The sequence below is a fragment of the Notolabrus celidotus genome, chromosome 4 (assembly GCF_009762535.1).
Source record: "Notolabrus celidotus isolate fNotCel1 chromosome 4, fNotCel1.pri, whole genome shotgun sequence".
NCBI classification, from domain to species: Eukaryota; Metazoa; Chordata; class Actinopteri; order Labriformes; family Labridae; genus Notolabrus; species Notolabrus celidotus.
Window position 1 is genome coordinate 39132204 of NC_048275.1, and position 22541 is coordinate 39154744.

The 22541-nt window shown below is 43.3% G+C and overlaps 2 protein-coding genes across 4 annotated transcripts in view; one reads left to right on the forward strand and one right to left on the reverse strand.

Moving 5' to 3' along the window:
* LOC117811230 (NACHT, LRR and PYD domains-containing protein 3-like) overlaps nt 1–22541 on the forward strand; it is a 574987-nt gene that overhangs the window by 218797 nt on the left and 333649 nt on the right.
* The window catches only part of LOC117811225 (cullin-9), a 68756-nt gene that overhangs the window by 10242 nt on the left and 35973 nt on the right, over nt 1–22541 (reverse strand). Inside the window, exons 23-38 of one of the 3 annotated variants that reach the window (XM_034681384.1) lie at nt 18744–18770; nt 17788–17924; nt 15696–15878; nt 13297–13454; nt 13024–13222; nt 12706–12877; nt 12253–12398; nt 11470–11596; nt 10053–10258; nt 6552–6805; nt 5503–5620; nt 4397–4645; nt 3820–3960; nt 1467–1631; nt 1082–1245; nt 887–980 (exon numbers count right to left, since the gene is read on the reverse strand). In XM_034681384.1, the coding sequence (XP_034537275.1) occupies nt 887–980; nt 1082–1245; nt 1467–1631; nt 3820–3960; nt 4397–4645; nt 5503–5620; nt 6552–6805; nt 10053–10258; nt 11470–11596; nt 12253–12398; nt 12706–12877; nt 13024–13222; nt 13297–13454; nt 15696–15878; nt 17788–17924; nt 18744–18770 (2540 nt within the window). Of the gene's footprint in view, nt 1–886; nt 981–1081; nt 1246–1466; nt 1632–3819; nt 3961–4396; nt 4646–5502; nt 5621–6551; nt 6806–10052; nt 10259–11469; nt 11597–12252; nt 12399–12705; nt 12878–13023; nt 13223–13296; nt 13455–15695; nt 15879–17787; nt 17925–18743; nt 18774–22541 lie in introns of all 3 variants that reach the window. The other 2 variants (XM_034681383.1, XM_034681385.1) reach the window with 2 other exon arrangements.

The window sequence follows — 22541 nt, forward strand, 5'->3', positions numbered from 1 at the left end:
TTTTATTTGTTCTATCTTTTTTGTATGTGTGTGTACTTTTCAAAAGAAGAAGCTGTGATTCTCTTGATTTAGCAGCTTGTAACAGTAGTCTTCTCTCAGCCCACCGTGAATGCGTCTCTCCCGGTGTTCCGGTTTTAAAAGTGACCCTGTAAACTGGAGACCTTCAGCTGAACGTGTCAGTGTTTGTGGAGTTTACACAGCTGTTGAAACACAGAGGGAGTTCCTGGAAATGCAAACTAGTTTAGTTTTTATTAAGATTTCAAAATATCCTCATCAGATATTTAATGATCGTCTAAAGACGTTTATGAGGGATGCATCCGGCTGAAAGTCTCCAGTTAACAGGGTCGCTGTTTAAACCAAAACACCGGTCGATCTCTGCGATCACGGCTTTTTGAGTTCAAAAGGATTTTAAAGGCGTGTTGAAACGTCTTTGCTACTCGCGCTTATCTCCTCTCACGTGTTGATTCAGTGAATCCATCTGTGATGAAATATAGCACCATCTAAAACAGACCAGCTGAGTCTTTTCATGCTAACAGGCTAACTGTTGTGTTGCTCATAATGATACCTGCCTGTCCGTCTGCTTCTATGGTGTCATCTGTGATGAATGGCATTCCTCTTTGTTTTACTGCCCTCTACTGGTCTGGTGGTGTAGTGCATTTACTTTTTTTTCCTCCATACGTCACTGGACTGATTTACACAATCTACCCGGGACTTCAGCCCACAGTCGAAATGCAGACAACAATGGGGGCACAGGAACCTTTTAGTTCAGGGGAAAGTAGTTCTGGAGGCGAAAAGACCCCGGAACTCTTGGTCCAAATGCACCTTTGGTCTCTGATTGGACGGCTTAATGTTCTGACTGTGATCATGTGATGGTGTGTGAACCCACCATGGCAGAGCAGTTGTAGTAATCTTTGTGTGTTGGTTTCCAGGGTTTCAGACACCGCCAGCAGAAACCGTGGTTACACTTGGCACAGGTCATACTGAGGACAGAGGAATACAACCATCATCATCATCATCATCATCATCATCATCATCATCATCAGTTTGTATGATGAGCAGCAGGGGTCATGAGTGTACGTACTGCAGACAGCCTTCGTTCTTCTCGATCTGCGCCTGGCAGCTGGGGCAGCGTTTGGAGATGAGTTTGGCGAGGTGTTTGCTCTGAGCCTCCATGCTCATCCCTTCATAGTACCCTCCATCATCCATCCACTGAGACATGTGGCTGCAGCTGGCTGGGTAATGAGCCTGAAGAGAGGCAGCCACTGGGTTACATACAACATGTGGACACCGGTCCAGAGAGCTGCTGCAGAGAGGATCACAGTCTGACCTCTGACCTGTGGTGTGTGTCTGTGTGTGTGTGTGTGTGTGTGTGTGTGTGTGTGTGTGTGTGTGTGTGTGTGTGTGTGTGTGTGTGTGTGTGTATCTGTGTGTGTGTGTGTGTGTGTGTGTGTGTATAGACCTCTGACCTCGGGGAAGTTGCAGCTGAAGCAGGAGGACCAGCAGCACTTGGAGCAGGTCCCCATGCTGCCCATGTTCTCCTTACAGAGGATCTGGTCGCAGCCCTGAGGGTTGGTGCACCAAGTCAGGTTGGAGCAGCACTCCACGTAGTCTCTGAGCAAGGAATTCTCATACTGATGATGGAGGAGGAGGAGGAGGAGGAGGAGGAGATGATGTTACAACAAGTGATAACAGATTGAACAGAAGCATCATCACAGAGGTCTTTGGGCGCTACATCGAAGGATCCTCACACAAACATCAGACTAACATCTTCAGGGTGTGGACGCGTTTGAGGAGAAGAGGCGGGGCTGCTTGTTGAAGTATTCTGACTCCTGGTTGGTCGCTGATGATGCCGATAATTAGAGAGCAGGTCTTGATGCAGATTATTTCAAAATGGTATAAATCTGTCAAACTGTATCTCTGAGGCAGAGAACACACTCAGCATGTTCTATAAATATTAATATCATAGAGATAAATAACATAATCTAAAACAATTAAATATAGTAATATTTTGATATTATATATGTAGGGCTTATAATACTTTAAAAGTAAACTAAAGACTTACCTTTTTAATCTGGCTTTTAACTTGGAATAATTTCCTTTTAGCCCTGGACTGGATTATTAACTTTAATTCCCATTGTTTTAGCATCCCTTTCATCTCTTTTATTCTACCTCATTTTTATTTTATTTTATTGTGTTTAACTGATTTGATTTTGTCGTAAGTATTGGATTTGATTTTATAATTATTTCTATTTTATTTGTCTCTTATGTAATTAGTTGTATTGTATGATATTTTTTAAATTATTTTATTTCATTTTTTAAATTATTTTATTTTATTTTTCTGATTTTATTTTAATTTGTAATTATTCTAGTGTACTGTTTTAATTGTGTTAATCTGATTTGATTTTATTGTAATTATTTTATTTTTCTCTAATTTCTATTTTGTAATTATTTTATTTTATTGTGTAATTATTGTATTGTTTGAATTGTGTTTATCTGATTTGATTTTATCGTAATTATTGGATTTGATTTTGTAAATATTAGATTTTATTTTTCTCTGAATAAATTAGTTCTATTTTGTTATTGTTTTTTTCTGATTTAATTTATTTTGTAATTTTGTATTTCTTTTTATTGTTTTAGTTGTGTTTATCTGATTTGATTTAATTGTAATTATTTTATTTTTCTCTGATATTATTTTATTGATTTGATCATAATAATTTTATTTTATTTTTCTCTGATATTATTTTATTGATTTGATAGTAATTATTTTATTTTATTTTTCTCTGATATTATTTTATTGATTTGATGGTAATTATTTTATTTTGAAGTATTTCCCATCACTTCCTCTCTCTTGTTTCAGTCTTGTATTATGTTACCTCTTGCTGTTGTTTTCTGTCTCTCTGTTCTTTAGGGAAGCACTTTGGGCAGCATGCTTGAATGAATGAAATAAATAAAGATGAGTTGAGTTGAGGCCCATTGGTGGGGGGGTTCAGCTGACTCCAGACAGTAGGTTATTATCATCAATTATAAATAAAACAATGAAAACTGATGAAATAAAAACATTTTGTTGACTGAAACTTAAAAAAGCACAGCTTGACAAAGAAACGAGAAGAACAAGTGTTTCCAAAGATGACTCCATAAATAAAGTGATAGAGGAATGTAATTGTTGCTTTATTATTTCAACTCTTAACTCTTGGTGTTAATTTGATGCTTTAACTTATTTTAACTACACATGTTCTATTGTTGGTGTGCATTAGACACAATTTAAAATCCATTTTTGTTTTTTAATATGTTTTTTCCATCATTTTATTTCTGCTTCTTTCTTGTTTTCATCGCTGTAAAGAACTTTGAACTGCATTTGATTTGTATGAAAGTTGCTCTATAAATAAAGCTTGCTTGATTGATTGATTGATTGGGTGTTCAAATAGCTTCCACTTCTGAAGCAGTGACTGTCTTTCCCCACTAGATGGCAGGATGTGACACCACGGGGTCTGCTGCAGAGGCAGGAAGAGAAACTGAAGCTAACACTGAAGCTAATGAAAGCTAACAAAAACTAAGCATTTCAGAATCTGATGAAAGATCCTAAACTATAACCTCAGCACAGAGCGGATCATGACCTTCAGTCTGTGAGGTGACAGCACTAACTTCTGCAGCATCATCCCACCATCATACAGTGGTAACAATCATCAGATTAAGAGTCAGTGAAGACGTGAGGTCGTCACAGGGCGGCTTCAGGCTCGGACAGAAACCTCAGCAGGAATAAAGACGGATCAGAAACCTTCCTCTGCTCTCTGATCATCAGGGTCCCTGAGGAGGCCTTACCTTGGAGATGGTGTCCTTGTCTGTGAGGATGTTGAGGAAGAAGACCGAGGTGGGCTGAGCCTGGCAGTCTGTGATTGGACAGTTACAGTTCATGACCAGGTTCTGTTCGATCCTTGCCGTCAGGTACTCCTGCCAACAAGACTGTACGGCAGACAGAGAGACAGAGAATACATCAGGGATCAGGTTTACCAGAGCTCTAACTGAGACTACGTGTGACACACTTCAGCACCAAACAGAGACCCTGACAGACCCTGTAAATGAAACATGTCTGATGTCTCTGACATTTAGGAGTATTTGGGAAAAAAAGAAAGTCTCCAGTATCAACTACAAAAGTTTGATCACACTTAGTTCCTGTAATCCAGCCTAATCCAGGCCTCCGCTGGGTTTAGGACAGTCCTGATATTGTGGATCAAAGTTATCTAAAGTGAAATGAAACAACACAAACTGGAGGTGTGATCCTGATCAGAACAAAGATCCTGATCTGATCCTTTCTTCTTCTAAGTAACCTTAGCTTTAATTCAGATAACATGTGATCTACTGCTTCAGATCCTGAATCTGTAACATTAGAGAGTCTGACCCGGCAGCAGTAGTGCATGCAGCTCAGCGAGGGGACCGGCTCCGTGGCGGCGGTGCGAGGGCCAAGGCAGACCGGGCAGGTGGAGGCGGGGCTCGGCGGGGGCTGAGGGTTTCTGCTCTTTAAGCCGGCGGCCATGATGAGGGTGTCGGAGTCGTCGGTGTATCTCTGCACCAGCAGGTCCAGGTTCCACTTACAGTGAACCAGCAGGTGCTCGGCCCGGTCCAGGTCCAGGCTCAGAGTGCTGGACACCTGGGGGGACAGAGGAGCAGCATCACATTAGAGGTCTTTCTGATTCTCTCTGAGGATGTTTCTAAAGTTAAAGTTCTTTCAGGTCTCTGTGGGAGTGTTTGAGACCGGTTCTGACTCTCTGAGGTCTTAATGTGAGACCGAGACTGTTTTCAAAACCGCCTGCTACAAACTACCTATGTATGTATGTATGTACTGCATACTGTGTCTGAAGGTAGTCTGTAGTCTGACTGTTCTGGTGGATCTGGTCTGCAGGATGCTGGTTCAGGCGACGCTTGATTTCCAGTTTCAGAAAGCAGAAGTAAACAACGACCAAGCTGATAGATAAACTGCTTCTTTAACATCACTTAGGATTTAACAAGCTAGGAAGTGTTTATATGGAATTTAATAATTAACACAGCACATTAAAACTGAGTGCCCCGTCATATACGGACAAAAGAAACAGGAGAACGAGCGCTGTGCATTGTGGGAAACAGTACGTGAGGGAGACTGGTCCGATGCAGACTGAGACATGTTCCTGAATCAGGACGACATCCGGGGAGTTTTGGCATACTGCAGATTTTACTCTTGTTCATATACTACATACTGAATTTAGACCACATCAGTCCGTACTGCTAGTAAAGTAGGCGGTTTGAAAACAGAAGCCTGCAGCTAGACCAGGATAGACATGGTGTTCATAGACCAGGATAGACATGGTGTTCATAGACCAGGATAGACATGGTGTTCATAGACCAGGAGAGACATGGTGTTCATAGACCAGATGTTACTAAGACTGCAGTCACTAAAGTCCTTCTCAGGAGGACTGACAGGTATCCATCAGCTGCTCAGGACGTGTAATCAAAACCCTGTTACTGTCCCACCTGTTGGACGGTCCTCTGCATCAGCTGGCGGACCTCCTCCTGTGTCATCGTTCGACCCATGGAGAACAGAACCGCGTCCAGAACGCCGTCCTCAAAGCACCGCGGTGCCGACATCAGGCTGCAAACACAAACACACCAATAACTTTTCATGCAGAGCGGAGAGGACACGTCAGGAGGAGGAGGGGAGACAGGGACGTCCTCTCATTCTTTAAGCCTCCATGTGTTTTTACTTGTCAAATATTCATTCACTAATTGAGGTTAATAATCTTAATACGATCAGATAAGAGCTGACTGAACTGACTAAACTTATCATTAGTTTCTCCTGGGTGTTGATGAAGCAGTGATATATGAGGAGAGACTCAAAGTGACATCAGGTCGCTCTCTGGCTTCATTTAGCAGACACGTCGAGCTCTTCAACCCTTCTCACTGTGTTATACATCAGCAGACCTGGTCTGATCTACAGCAGCTGTCAGTGAGCGTGTTGATATTAGAGTTGAATTTTACATGTGCAGAGGTTAAATGTATTCAGCTCTGTTTAAAGTCTTGAGTTTACTCTTTGGGTTGAATTGTTGTGAGGTAAATTAAACTCATGGGTTTATAGAAGTTATTACACAAAAGGCAAAAAGGCAGAGAGCAGGGTTTAGAGTTTAATCTCTTTTTATTTTCTTTTGTAGAAAATTAAACACTTTACACGTTTGAGACGACTCACAGGACGTCTGTGTGTTTGATCGGACTCATTAACAGATTCATTTAGTCTGATGTGGTCTGAGTTAGAGGGGGGACGGGGACGTGGGGACAAAGAGCAGAAATCAAACACTTTCTGTTGTTACAGGACAGAGACGAGGGAGCGCCCTCAGAGACACGACAGAGGGACGGTTTGTCCCGCGGCATGATGAGGTGAGGGGGTGATGATGAAGCTGCTGCCATCACAGAAACATGATGAAGAAAAGACAAACAGGGGGACTCGCACTGCTACTTCTTTTGTCTGATGAACTTAAAAATGTAAACAGAGTTGATCGTGTGTGAAAGGTCAGAGGTCACGCTCACACCTGATGTCGGCCCTGCTGTCCGTCGCATCCTTCCTGACCTCGGCCCGGCTGAAGGAGAACTGGGCCTGGCCTTTCTGCGGCGTGGACGGGTCCTCTGGCAGGAACTCCACGATGTGCGGGTTGTCCTCGTTGCGGCGGATGCAGCCTTTGCTGATGACGTGCATGATGCAGGAGAACACGTCACTGGTGCTGCAGCTGAAACGGCCCGAGCCCGGGGAGCGAGACGCTTCCTTCTTCTGACATGAGTCCAGAACCTGAGACCGGAGCAGAGAGACACGTTAGAACTAAATACAGGCAGTGAAACCAAAGAGTCCAGAGTGAGACACTGCAGTACTCCTAAACCCTGATCCATACAGAGAACAGGCACACAGATTCAGGTAGAAGACACATCACAACAGATGAATACACGAATAAGTGACAACAGGACGTCAACCTGGATCAGTCATCAGGAACGGTTTCATCCATCCTCACCAGGAGTCAGTACTTTGACAGCCTGAGAGATGAATATATCTTCCTCCTGTCGACTCTGGTGACCTCTGTCCTAACACTGGACTTCCACCAGATCCGTGTCTAATCTGTCTTAGATCCGCTGCGGTCCTGCTTCGTGCTCTCTCATCTGTCAACACCCACCAGTTGTGTTTCCTGAACGCAGCACGGAGCAGGACCTCCGGACAGCTGGAGTCATGTGAGCGAGGTTTTCCCTCTGTAATCACTGAATCAAGGATTCTCCTCCTCCTCTCCTCATCCATGTTGTCTTTCTGGTCCTCTGAAAACCTCTGACCTGTTGACTCCAGGCCTGGCTCCGCTCATCATGACTTTGGTTTGTTGTTGTAGTTAAGTGAAATACGATCTGGTGATAACACAGAGTGTTTTATTCTGAAAATTAACCGGATGTTTTCATTTTGTTTTGGTGAAACCTGACTTCCTGTCCCGCTCCATCTGCTCTGTTGAGATTGATGCGTCGTGCTCCGGCAAAAACAGAAGTCTTGTGTATCTGATCCAGAGGACTCCGACCTGCCAGATCAGAGATGCAGCCGGAACACATCGGAGCGGTTCCAGTGGAAGTTAACACATTGACTAGAATAGGAACCTATCAGATCTGGTGCTGTGACGGCCGTGATAACTGAGCGAGGTCTTGAGCCTTGTGTTCAGGCTGGATCTGTGTCCATGGATCAAAGTCCTGAATGTGGTGTGAGCAACTTCTGTTTGCTGTGGACGACTATGACTGAATCATATCTCACAAATCAGCTGACCCTCAGTCGCACGTGTCCGGAGATATACCTGCAGTCTCACCTTGTGTTTGCATACACAACCAGCCGGGTCATAAACTGAACTGTGTTCATACTGGACTATGTTCTCAGTTTCTAAGCGTGCTCACCAGAGAGCTCAGGCTGTATGAAACCACCAGATAGAAGAGTTGTAAACCAGAGAGCTGCAGAAGTCAGAGGTTACTGTGGTTTTGATTCTGGGTCTCAGTGGCTCGGTGAGGGTCTCATTGAGCCAGCTCAGGTGTCTGATGGCCAGTGGACAGAACTCTCAGTTCTTCACTCACTTTCCTCCGTGCTGGGACGTAATAGCTGGACCTGCTTTCATTTAGTCCTGCAGGTCTGCACACTGACGTCTACATTTACCTCCGGTTCTTCTGACAGCCTGTTTGTTGCTTGGACTTGGTCCTTAAGCTTGTCTTTAAAACCTCCTGCCACCGTTGTCTCTGCTGCTGTGTTGACCCTGTCATGTCCCTCTGCCTCTACACTGCTCCCGACCGTTCACCTGCTTTCTGCATCTTGTGCCCGCATGGTGTTCAGCTTTGTGGAAGTGAGAGAGCAAGTACATCTCCAGCCTAGAGGACGGTCCAAGGGCACTGTCTGCCTTTGACTCCTCTTAATGGACGTCATCACGTCTCCTCTGACTGAAGCTGAACAGAGGTGTACAGATGTGGAGGCAGCAGGTGAGGGCTCTGTGTGGTAAACACTGGCAGAGCGTCCTCAGAGACATCATTCTTACATTTCATCATTTTATCTACATGCATATGAGACATTTTTTAATCAATTCATTATTATAATTATTTATCATTTTTAAATATATTGTTTATATTGTTTTACCCTTTTTGATCTAGTTGTGATGTGATAATATATTGTATTGTATATATATATATATATGTGTATTATTTGATGTGATTTATTATTCATGTTATTATTATTATTTTAATGCTTTGGCAATATTGTTTTTAACTTTCATGCCAATAAAGCTGTTTGAATTGAGAGAGAGAGAGAGAGAGAGAGAGAGAGAGAGAGAGAGAGAGAGAGAGAGAGAGAGAGAGAGAGAGAGAGGGGGGTCTACATGGGGCGCTGATACCGCCAACATTCAACAGGAAGGCCCTTTGGTGTCTTTTCAAAATAAAAACAGCAGGAAGTGAAGTCCCCTTGGCTTAGGGCAGGACAAAGAAAAAAGGAACGCACTTCTCTGGAGCCTGAACACCCACTGGGTCACATACAGAGTAAATGTTATCATGAACCCTGAGTACTGGGGTCCTTCAGTGTTTCAGCAGTCTGAGCTCCAGCAGCTGTGTGTTCCGCTCCTAACCCACAGGACACTGAAACCAGCAGTCTGTTTCACCAGCTGTGTGTAAGTTCAAACGTAGCCTAGTTTGAACTTCATTTCTCATTCAGGATGAGTTTACACTCTACTAATGTTTTGTGTGTTGCACCAGCTGAGATAGTTCCAACGTCAGCCTAAGTTACATCTTAATTCTTACACTGAGCTCCTAGTTGGTGTGAAGTCCTCCGTAGAGTACCTGTTGCCATGGAGCGTTGTTCTGAAAGGTGTGATGATGGAGGATGAGGAGATACAGAGGGTTCTCACAGCTAGATTATGTCGTCAACGCAATATCCACGAGCGGCAACCGTTATATTTTCTAAATCTAATTTTACCTCTTGATATCACTGTTATTATACACACTGTAGATTAAGGCTTTAGGCTATAGTTATCACCTTACTGTGACACTTACATACCTTTTGTTGTTGTAGCGGCAGCTGGCAGAAGTTTGTTTCAGCTGGTGGTCAGTTCAGAGTTATTTATACAGTTACTATGTTACTATGGTTACTATGTTTCCCTCTGATTGGCTGCTGGAAGTGTATACGTCATATCTGCAACAATGTTTTGGTTAGTTTGGACGTTACGGTCTACTAGTTAAGATGAACCTTATGTCTCTGTGGTGAGATCAAACTATGACACAACTGAAGTTACAAACTAACATGTCTGGTTTAGTGAGGACTTCACACCCTAACTTAGGACACAACTTACACACAGCTGGTAAAACAGGCTGCTGGACTCTTTCTGACCTCTGAGAGGATCTCTGTTAAAGATCTGACACACAGTCCTGCTCAATGGACACCACACACACTGAGCTCCACAGATTGAATGATCAAACCTCCACACACACTTTTATTATGGATTCATATGGAAGAAGAGATGTCAGCGTGAGTGTGTGTGACCTCTGACCTTAAAGACCAGGTTGTCGATGTGCATCTCCTTCTCCTGCTTCATGATGTGGACGATCAGACAGTAGATGTAGTTCCTCTTCCTCTCCAGCAAGCCGGCCGCGTCCTCGTCCACGTTCACGTACATCTGCCTGGGCAGCAGCTGGACAGTTGCAGGCACGCCGTCCAGACTGCGAGACACCACTTCCTGGTTCAGCCGCAACACACCTGAGAGGGGACAGAGGGAGGAGTGAGGGAAGAGGACAAGTGTGTATGTGTGTGTGTCTGTGTGTGTGTGTGTGTGTGTGTGTGTGTCTGTGTGCGTGCGAGTGTATGTGATTGGTGTGCGTGTGTGTGTGTGTGTCTGTGTGTGTTCGTGTGCATGCGCGCGTATGTGCGTGTGTGCGCGCATGTGTGCGCGTGTGTGTGAGTGTCTGTGTGGGTTCGCGAGTGTGTGTGTGTGTGTGTGTGTTTGGTGTGTGTGTGTGTGTGTGTGTTTGGTGTGTGTGAGTGTGCTTTCGTGTGTTTGGTGTGTGTGAGTGTGCTTTCCTGTGCTTGGTGTGTATGTGTGTGTGTGTGTGTGTGTGTGTTTGGTGTGTGTGTGTGTGTGTGTGTGTGTTTGGTGTGTGTGAGTGTGCTTTCGTGTGCTTGGTGTGTGTTCGGTGTGTGTGTGTGTGTGTGTGTGTGTTTGGTGTGTGTGTGTGTGTGTGTGTGTGTTTGGTGTGTGTGTTTGGTGTGTGTGTGTGTGTGTGTTTGGTGTGTTTGAGTGTGCTTTCGTGTGCTTGGTGTGTATGTGTGTGTGTGTGTGTGTGTGTGTGTGTGTCTGTGTGTGCTTGGTGTGTATGTGTGTGTGTGTGTGTGTGTGTGTGTGTGTGTGTGTGTTTGGTGTGTGTGTGTGTGTGTGTTTGGTGTGTGTGAGTGTGCTTTCGTGTGCTTGGTGTGTGTTCGGTGTGTGTATGTATTTGTGTGTGTGTGTGTGTGCGTGTGCTTGGTGTGTGTGTGTGTCTGTGTCTGTGTGTGATGGTGTGCTTGGTGTGTGTGTGTCTGTGTCTGTGTGTGATGGTGTGCTTGGTGTGTGTGTGTCTGTGTCTGTCTGTGATTGTGTGCTTGGTGTGTGTGTCTGTGTCTGTGTGTGATCGTGTGCTTGGTGTGTGTGTGTGTGTGTGTGTGTGTGTGTGTGTGTGTGTGTGTGTGTGATGGTGTGCGTGTGTGTGTGTGTGTGTGTGTGTGTGTGTGTATGTGTGTGTGTGTGTGTGTGTGTATGTGTGTGTGTGTGTGTGTGTGTGTGTGTGATGGTGTGCTTGGTGTGTGTGTGTGTGTGTGTGTGTGTGTGTGTGTGTGTGTGCTTGGTGTGTGTGTGTGTGTGTGTGTGTGTGTGTGTGTGTGTGTGTGTGTGTGTGTGTGTGTGTGTGATGGTGTGCTTGGTGTGTGTGTCTGACCCTGGCTGGGCTCTTCAGGCTGGCTGCAGGTCAGTGGTCCTCCCTCCCTGATGAGGGGCATCAGAGCGTGTATCAGGAGGGCAGGAGACAGGCCGCTGGCCTGCAGCAGAGCTTCCACCTGAACCTCCTGCAGAGACACACGGTGGGTTTTAGTGACTAAGAGTTAGGTGGCGTGTCCACTGCCGCCGTTTTTTGCGCTGCGAGCGCCCATAACCTCAATTTCAGAGCGCTTATCACCAGCGTTTACTGTTACTAGGTAACGGAAGTGGAAAACTCCAGGTCTGTTTTAAAATGCTGTGTATGCTTCATACAGGCCTTCATTCAACACATTTTATGACACTGTAAAACATATTGATAGAGATCATGTCAGAGCATCAGCAGCAGCTCTAAACCAGGAAGTTATATCTCGACAAAACAAGTGTGATGACTTTTTTCCTCCAAACGGACCTCCGCCATTGTGTTGACAAAGATCGTTGCAGAAGTCCCGCCCCTTCTTGATTTTGATTGGTCGGTGACCAAGAAGTGACATTGATGAGCATGGCAGTGTTCCAAAAGTTTAACTAACTTTAACTGAGAGCGCTCAGAGTGCTGCGACAAAAATCCTGATGCTGAGAGCGTTTTAGCGCTGAGGGCGCGGAGTGCTGAAAATGCTGAATCACACTGAGTGCTCACAAATCACATTGAGTTTGAATAGAAAACTGGTGCTGCCAGCGCAGTGGACACGCTCAGTGGATCTGTTGTCCCTCTAAGTAAAGGCAAGCTGTGTGTGGGAGCGTCTGTTACCTCCTGACTGTTGAACTGCAGCACGATGAACATCTGCAGGGTGGAGACATGCAGGGTCCAGCAGCCAAACTGCAGCTCTGCGTGTCCGAGCCACGTCCACTGCAGCCGGCGAGGCTTCGAGTGACTCAGGCCGTACATGGACTGACCTGACACACACACACATACACACATACACACACTGAGATGTTATTACAGGTATGGACTAAACTAAAGGTAGTAATAAAATATGACTTTGATGAGTTTGGGTTATCAGAGAATATGACGAGTTCAAGCTGCAGAGTTAGACCTCATTTAAAACAAGTCCAAACCAGAGCTCAGTTTAAAGCAACAGATCCAGGACTTTCTTTAGCCAGACTGAAGCCTGCTTTAAGCCAGAGTTACACCTTGTGTAAGCCCGAGCCCTGAGCCTGGTTTGGAGCAGAGATAAGCCTGGTTTGAGCCGGGGGTACTGACTGTGTGTGTAGAACTGGGTGAACTGGTTCAGGTAGCAGCAGAGCTCAGCTGGAAAATATTTGGCAGGCTCGTCCAGAAAACAGAGAGACGAGACAGCCCAGCAGCGCGGTGACAGAACCAGAACCTGGACATCCGCCTCCTCCTCGGACTCCGCCCACTCCTCCTCCATCATCTACAGCAACAAATAAAGGACAAACTGCATCAGAGTCTAGTCCAGTCTAGTGTCAGACATTCAAGAGCAAAGACAGATGAAGAGACAGTGGACCCTTCAGGACCGGGTAGACACACTTTCACTCTAAAAGGAGTTTTGGGTTTGACCTGGTCATGCTCCTGCAGGCAGCGGTCCAGCTGCTGGAGCCGGTACAGGTGAAACTCCTGCTGCAGCTCAGACGACTCGCTCAGGTTCTTCAACATCTGCTGAGGGAAGCGGCTCGGGAAGCAGCTCCCGATCTGATCGATGACAGCGCTCTCCAGCCAAATGTTCCCCTGAGCCAGCAGCCGGTCGCCCAGGTAGTACCTGGACAGAGAGGGACTCGTTCACGTATTGTTGTTAGGGTTCAGAAACCTGTAGCTGATGTGTCATGTTCACACCTGTAAAAGTGCTCAAAGGTGTTGGCGAGCTCCAGGCCAGACAGGAAGAGCATCGGCTCCAGGAACTGCTGCAGCCGCTCCAGAGTCTGCACGCTGCCACACGCCCCGCCGCTGGACTGGATCATCTGATCGATGTACTGAGCAAAGCGCTCGCTCACCTGAACAACACATCAGAGGACACAACGACACCCGGGTAGAAGGTTGATATGATTCATCCATAACCTGCACTTTAAGAGCGTTACATTCTTCATTTAGTTTTCTGTTTTTAAAACACAAGAAATATTAAAATAAGGAAAAAGAAAGACGTTTGATGATGTTTCACTGATGTTACTCCAAGCTTGCTCGTGATGTCAAGTATAAAGATGTTAGTGTTCACATCTGAGGAGCTTTAAGGAGCTCCTTGTGGAAATCACTCATTTGTTGCATTTAGGGAACAAATGCTCATGAAATCAATTCTTCATCTTCATTTCAGCTCTCCAGAACAAGCCTGCTGTGTCTGAATCATCTCTGAAGGTCTGAATAATCCAGAGTGAAGCCTGATAATCCACAGTCTCACCCCGGCTGTCTCTCTCTGCTGATTTCACTTTGTTTTCTTGTTTTAACTGGAGGCTGCTGAGTCCCTGCAGACGGGACCTAACTGAAACCTGGTGAACATCCCAGTTAACCCGCGGTGACTGGATTAGAAAACAAACTGGACTCAGGTTTAATCTGTGTGCTCACCAGTACACCCGGGTCAGGGTGAGCTGCTCGATTATGGCCACAAATCCTAATCAGCATTATTTTCATTCGTATTGAGATGAGGAATATTAAAGAAGCTTACTCATTCATGTCTGCATCACATGCTTTTACTGAACTTTAACACCTGAACACTTTGAAAAAACAACAGATTGAATCATTACTGGACTTCTCTGTCCATCATCTTCTATCTTTTAGATGTTAAGATTATTTTACTGGTTTTTAAATCTCTTAATGGTCTTGCTCCTTATTTATCAGATTTATCATATGAGCCAGTGAGAGCCCTCAGGTCTTCAGGTAGTGGACTTTAATGGGACCAAAAGCTAGGACAGAGACTCACGGTGAGGCCGCTTTTTATCATCACGGCCCACGTCTGTGGAACACCCTGAAGATCTGAGGGCTGCACAGAGCGTCAACATTTTTAAAAAGCAAACTCAAGACCGACCTTTTTAGTCTCACTTTAACTGAGTTTGATTCTTATAACAGTTTATTTCACCTAACTTTATTTATTTATTTATTTATTTATGTATCTAATTATTTATTATTTTCTTTTAATGGTTTAATATTTTAGTGTTTTATTATCTTAGAAATGTATTTTATTTTGTTGAGTTTAATTTCCTGTGTTGAGTTTTAACATTTTATGTTTCCTACAGTGTTTCCTCATTAAGATATCATGAGAGCCTTTCCTCAGTTCGTTCAGAAACTTATTTTTAATTTTTAATTTATTTATTAATTCATTTTATTTTCATTATTATTATTATTATTATTGTTTTTGTATATATTGTGTTCTTAACCTTAGGATTGTGGGGTGGGTTTGTGGTCAGGGCTGGGGTTGGGATTAGGATGGAGGGTCTTTTTATTTTGATTTTTTTATATATCTTTCTTTTTAATTTATTCTATTTGAAGTTGTTTTTATGTACAACACTTTGTGTTACAATGTCATTATATGAAAGCGCATTATAAATAAAGTCTGATTGATTGATTGATTGATTGATTGAGCTCACTGTTATGGTTTTAAAAGTGACCCCGTAAACTGGAGACCTTCAGCTGAACGTGTCAGTGTTTGTGGAGTTTACACAGCTGTTGAAACACAGAGGGAGTTCCTGGGAATGCAAACTAGTTTAGTTTTTATTAAATTTCAAAATATCCTCATCAGATATTTAATGATCGTCTAAAGATGTTTATGAGGGATGCATCCGGCTGAAAGTCTCCAGTTAACAGGGTCGCTGTTTGAACCAAAACACCGGCCGATCTCTGTGATGATAAACCAAATCGTCATTGAAATGAAATCTGATTAAACACCTAGCTTTAACTCCAACTGTATTAAATAAGATAAGATATACTTTATTGACATGAGCTAATCTATGATGAAGGCAGCTCTGCTCTTCTGCCGTCATGTAACTTGGAAGTAGAAAGTATCTGTACACTGTGGGTGCGTACAGGAGCATGCAGTCGATGTTGTGGTCTCATTGTGTGGATGTAGAGAAGACAGAATCTGAAGATAATATATACAGTGGATATAAAATCATTTTAAATCACAGCACAGAGCTGAAAGTCAGAGTGAAGGGTTGGCGAGACTCTTCAGTGTGTATGATTCAGGATTTAAACCAGTCTGCTAGTCTGAATATGTGATGTGAACCCCCCGCCGCCCTGAGAGGACTCACGTGCATGTCCTTGAGGATGGAGAGCTGCAGCAGAGCGGCAGAGAAGCCGTGTCGGAGGGCCAGGACGAAGGCGGTCTGCTGTCCAAACAGCTCCTCCATGGCGTTCCTCAGCCGCAGGTACAGAGCCCGGTACCGCTCCACGAAGTCTGGCAGACTGCAGCTGGACTCCAGGAACTTCTTCACCTGAGGGCAGGAGGACTCATGTTTATGATTCACCGAAACTACTAGAGACTGCTGGACCCAACTTAGACCAAGTTCAGATCCGTGTAGGAGTAGAACCGCCCAAAACTGTTCAGCAAGATTCAGATTTTGAAGCTTTAAACATGGAAAGCAGTTTAATAACATGGGAAAACATACATTTGAGGAAGAGGTGTGAAATGAATCGCAATTTCATCGTTGGCAGGATATCAGCATTTTTAATAAACACACTGGGAAGGTCTGAATTCAGCCCGATGTGTCACAGTGCTCCCTGCTGAGTAGTGAAGGCCTGCGTGTAACGGTCTTAATGTCACACCCTTCATCGGGGGCCAAGTTAGCAGAGAAAAATCAGTTTTTGGATTTGTTTTGGATTCAGGCCGGATGGGCTGCACACAGGTGTGTTGTAAAACATGGAGAGCAGCAGAGAGATGATGAAACTAAGTTAGAGCTCACAGCCTCTCTTTGATTTGTGTTCAATTAATCTGACTTTATTTTCTTACTGCTACATTTAACAATCTATACCACACAGAGTTTTTCCTCATATCCTACTCCCCGGATTTATTTTATTTTTAATTAATTAATTAATTAATTTATGTATTTATCTTTTTATTTTTAATGTATTTATTTTTTATTGTTTTTTAATTTTTAATTAATTAATACATTTTTCTAGTTTTTAATTTATTTATCATTTATTTAATTGTTTATTTATTTTTATTTGTGGGGGGCTTTTTTGTGGGGAGTAGAGTGCAGGGGAAGACATGCAGCAGATTGCTGACCGACCGGGAGTCGAACCGGCAACCTCTGCCTTGAGGACCATACATGGGCGTTTAATTTATTTATTTATGATATATTTTTTAGGGACAGATACACAGACAAACTAAGAACAGCCATCTAACACAGGTATCATAGTGTTGTGTAGTGCTTGGACCAGCTCTTAGTTATGCTGCTATAGGCTTAGACTGCTGGGGGATATGGCAATGACACACTGGGATCCTATCTCACCCCTTCATCACTTACTTTAACTCTCCCTGTCCCATTAAAGTTACTAACCATAGACCTTTCTAGAGTCCCTGAGCTCCCTTGTCTCGTAGGTTCCTCTGAGCTGCCGTAGACGTCCTCCTGCTGTGGACGTTCTAGACTCCAGCTGATACGGACGTGCTGGACTCCAGCGGCAACAGCTTCTACGACTCGTCTCATCACTATCACCGCTCCCTCTCTCTCTTATTCTCCTCTATCCCTCTTTCCAGACCCAAATCGGTCGAGGAAGAGGTCTGTCTAACATGAGTCTGGTCCTGCTCGAGGTTTCTGCCTGTTAAAGGAAGTTTGTCCTCTCCGCTGTAACTAGCTAAATACTGCGAGGTGCAATGCTCATGGTGGATTAAGGTGGGGTCAGACTGAGTCTTATCCTGTCTTGGTGTTGGGTCTCTGTTCATAATTTGACATAGAGTGGTCTAGACCTGCTCTGTTTGTAAAAGAGTCTTGAGATAACGTTTGTTGTGATTTTGCAACATACAAATAAAGATTGATTGATTGATTGATTGATTGATTGATTGATTGGTTGATTGGTTGATTGATTGATTGATTGATTGATTGATTGATTGATTGATTGGTTGATTGATTGTAGTGAACGTTCATTTGTAACAGCCGTCCCTAGAAGAGCTTTGAGGGAGTAAAATATCAAAACAGGACATTCAAATAAGAAAATATAGGTATGTTGAGTTCAGCTAGATACAAAAAAACACAGATGAGGCAGTGACAGAACATTCATAAAACCAGACATGAGAGCTGGATTAACCAGGATTTGGTGGCTGAAGTCTGTAACGAGTTTAAAGTGATCAGGTGGAGAGCTCCTGGATTTCACTCCTTTTACAGGTTTGAGGTGACTGTGTCTCACCTGGCGCTGTACCACTCCCTGCCAACAGAGGGCGATGCCTGCGATGCTGCTGTTGCTTTTCACTTTGGGTTTGGCTGAAGAGGACACGGTGGAGGCAGCGGCAGCGGTGTTGTCTTTGTTCTTTCCCTCTTTTCCGTCTGGAAGACACATTAGAAGAAGTTCACTCTCTGAGCGAACCTTCTCGTTACTAATCTGCATCATGAACATAAAACAGAAATGAAAACTGCAGCCAGAAACGTAAAGATAAAGCAGTGCCTCTGTTCTTCTTTTCCATCTGGAAAGAAACCCCATCAGTGTCATGGCTCAAATGTAAACAGGAAGTCTGCAGTCAAAATAAGAGCAGTCCAAACTGAAAAGAAAAGATGGAGTGTAAACGCGTCCTGATGACTTGAGGTTTGAAGGAAGCAGAATGTTTCAGTCCGTTCAGATGAGGAGAAGAAAGTGTCAGTGACGCCCCCTGCTGGATGAGTCTAAACCATCCTTCTTGATGTCATTAACAGCTTCATGTTTGAGGATTCAGAGTGCAAACTAACTCCTGCCTCGCTGCTGAAAACATGTGCCTTCATTTGATTTTATGATACTGGAACATTTCCAAATCCAGCTTTCCTCTGCCTGAAATGTTTTGAAGCATGATGACTGATCTGCCTCTGAAACTAACGCTCTGTTTCCTCCTGCCTGTCTGATAGAACTCCAGTTAGCAGCTCTTTCAGGAGATCACTGAATGGATATACTCCATTTGTGAGGTGATTTAAAGTCTCCAGGATGAAGAAGCTTGGAGAGAGGAATCACAGGCTGGTCTGATGATTGAACATCAATATTGAAAAACATCAAAGTGACGTGTCGGGGGTCAAACAGCAGGGGCAACGTGAGTACTTCCTGTCCTCATTTGGACACATGAAATGTCACAGAGCAGAGTGAAAACAAAGAAATGGCCTCTGGACTCAGCTGTTACTTACTCTTCAGCTCTTTGCTTCGGTTGAGACCTTCTGAAAACAAAAAACACTCTTTAAACAAGGAGGACGACTGGACACACTTACCAACACACACTACATCTGTTACTACATCTGTTATTATCTGTAACCTCAGGAGAGCCTGATGATGACAGGTACTCAAACTAAGAAAGGCTGCCTTTACACTGCCAACATGAGCAGCACCTGGTGCAGCCCTACATACTCTATTACTTTAACACAACATACTGTTTAATACAGAGATTCATTCTATACAGGAGGAGAGGGAGGAGAGGTTTGTGCTAAACATAAAATCACATCAATGAAACATTCTGATCACTCTGAAACATGCCACATACAGGGGGCTTTCAGGAGCCGGGCTTATCAGAAAACAGAAACTAGAGAAGCAGAGTGAGCGATGGAGAGAGAGGAGAGAGAGGGAGAGAGGAGATATCCCCTCTAACCTGGTGTTATATAATCCTCACGTTTTTAAGGTTTGTGTGTTTTAAAGAGAGAGTGACGGAGAAGCTGATGGTGAGCTTGAAGAGTGACCTTAAACCTTAAAGAGTGAGAGTCTCTCCACAGAAAGGTCTGATCAGGCTTTTATTGTGACAGTGCTTTATTGATCATGTGACTTCCTCTACAGATGAGGACATAAAGTCTCTGTATTGGCTTCCAGTATCTTTTAGAATAGATGTTAAGATTATTTTACTGGTTTTTAAATCTCTTAATGGTCTTGCTCCTTCTTATTTATCAGATTTATCATATGAGCCATTGAGAGCCCTCAGGTCTTCATGTAGTGGTCTTTAATGGGACCAAAAGCTAGAACAGAGACTCATGGTGAGGCAGCCTTTTACCATCACGGCCCACGTCTGTGGAACACCCTGAAGATCTGAGGGCTGCACAGAGCGTCAACATTTTTAAAAAGCAAACTCAAGACCGACCTTTTTAGTCTCACTTTAACTGAGTTTGATTCTTATAAACAGTTTTGTTTTATTTATTTATTTTAAGTATAGCATCTCATTTTCTTTTAATGGTTTAATATTTTAGTGTCTTATTATCTTAGAACTGTATTTTATTTTGGTGCGTTTAATTTCCTGTGTTGAGTTTTTTTTTAATTTTTTTTTAAGTTATGTTTTTTGGCCAGATTCGCCTTTAAAGGTGACATATCACGCTTTTTTCATCAACATATATTGGTCTAAGAGGTCCCCAAAACATGTCTTTAGAGTTTATGCTCAAAAAAACACTTTGAAATCAGATTTTGGTCTGCCTGAAAACCCCTCTTCTTCAGTCCTCATCAGAACAGTCTGTTTTCCCTCTGACCACGCCCCCTCCGGAAGTGGATGTGCCTCGGCTGTCCAGCACGTTGATCTAATGTTTACATGTTGGCTGAATATACACGGCTGCTCAGAGATCGCGTTACTTCAACCCTCTGAATCTGATCCTGACGGAGAGGCGCCTGCAGCAGGACCTTTCTGAACGATTGGTCACAGATTTAGTGTTTCTTGTTGTTTTATTTATCAGTATGTCGACGTGTGTCTTGGTACACAGCTACAGCTACAGCTACAGCTACAGCTATGAACATGTAGCTATGTGGCTATGCCAATTAGCGCTAGCACTTATCCATGATAAATAAAAATCATCCACTAGATCTTCAAATCTGCAGACGTGGGGAGTAAAACCGACCTCTGCCAGAAAGGCAGCGGGACCTTTTATGAAGGATTGGTCACAGATTTAGTGTTTCTTGTTGTTTTATTTGTCAGTATGTCGACGTGTGTCTTGGTACACAGCTACAGCTACGACATGTAGCTATGTAGCTATGCTAACTAGCGCTAGCACTTATCCATGATAAATAAAAATCATCCACAAGATCTTCAAATCTGCAGACGTGGGGAGTAAAACCGACCTTTGTGTTTATTAAGACAGCCTACAACTAGCATACCTCCCTCCTAAGCTCCTTGTTAGCACACATGTGTGCAGGTAATGAAAAACGGAGGGGGGATTCAGTATTATTTTATACAGTCTATGGGCTGAACAAGCTCCGAGCTCTGACTCCGTGACAGACCGGATATTGTTGTTACGTAACAAAAACACTGAAGTCTGAAACGGCTGGTTTCACACACATTTACAGAAAGGTGGAGAAATCAGAACAGGGGCAGAATGGATTTTTTTCATTCTCGGGGGGTTTGTAGACATGCCAGGGAAACATATTTCAGGTAGAGAACCATTAAAAAGTAAATTTTGCATGATATGTCACCTTTAATTTCCTGTGTTGAGTTTTTTTTTTTTTTTTTTAAGTTATGTTTTTTGGGCAGATTTGCCTTTAATGGACAGGACAGCTGAAGAGGGACAGGAAATGTGGGGAGTGGAGAGTGGGGGAGGACATGCAGTAAATGGTCGAGGCTGGAATCGAACCTACGACCTCTGCGACGAGGACTATAGCCTCTGTACATGGGGCACCCGCTTAGACCTCTAGGCCGATGGCACCCCTTCCTGTGTTGAGTTTTAACATCTTAAGTTTCCTCCAGTGTCTCCTCATTAAGATATCATGAGAGCTGAAACTAAAACTAGTCCTGAATACAGACAAAACCAAACTGATGCTTTTCTCTAACTCAAGTGAGTCCCCAAAAAACGTCCCCTTGTTCGTAACTTCACAAGGGAAACCCATAGAACTTGTCTTTAAGTATAAATACTTGGGTTTTATTTTTGACCAGGAGCTTTCATTTAAAACTCATATCGCCAGCCTGGTCTCCAAACTTAAGGTGAAACTAGGTTTCTTCTTCAGGAATAAATCCTGTTTCTCCCTCAAAGCAAGGAAACTTCTCGTATCTGCAACTTCTCTGCCTCTGATAGATTCTGGTGATGTGTTGTACTTGGGAGCCTCGGCTAAACGTTAGCAGTCTTTAAATAGTGTACATCACTGTTCGTCACGGGTTGCACACGCCTCACTCATCACTGTGAACTTTACGTCAAAGCTGACTGACCATCCTGAGGCAGGATTGAAGCAGGCAGACACATTGGCTACGTCTGATTTATAAATCTCTTTTTGGCTTGGTCCCAACTTATATAAATTGTCTGATTTTATTTCACTTGAAGTCTTTGGCTCCATCTTTAAAGAAAGACAGACCCCAGAACAGTGCCTGTGTTTTTAAATGCTGTTTTTGTGATCACAAATCACACTTTATTTGCAATTAGTTGCATTTTTAAATGATTAATTGTTTCTACATACTGTCTGTATACATGCTCCATTCTATTCAACTGTACTATTTATTTTGGTTGCCCTTGTGAAAGAGGTCTTGATCTCAATGGGTTCTCATCTGGTTAAATAAAGGTTAAATAAATAAATAATAAAAAGAGTGTTTCCTCAATTCATTCAGCAACTTCTTTTTTATTTTTCATTTATTGATTTATTTTATTTTCATTGTTATTATTATTTTTATTATTATTATTATTGTTGTTGTATATATTGTGTTCCTAACCTTAGGATTGTGGGGGGGGTTTGGAGTCGGGCTGGGGTTGGGACTAGTTTTGGGGTTCTTTTTATTTTTATATATATCTTTCTTTTTATCTATTTATTCTATTTGAAGTTGTTTTTATGTACAGCACTTTGTGTTACAATGTCATTGTATGAAAAGTGCTTTATAAATAAAGTCTGATTGATTGATAATGAATGTGTCAGCATGGCTCTCCACTGTCATTAGAAGGAGTCAGTCCTGAGAACAGGGCTCTTTGCCTCTGCTGCTCATCCTCATCAAACGTGTCATGGACAGTGATACTCCTTAATGTTGGTTTAATTCATGTTAATAC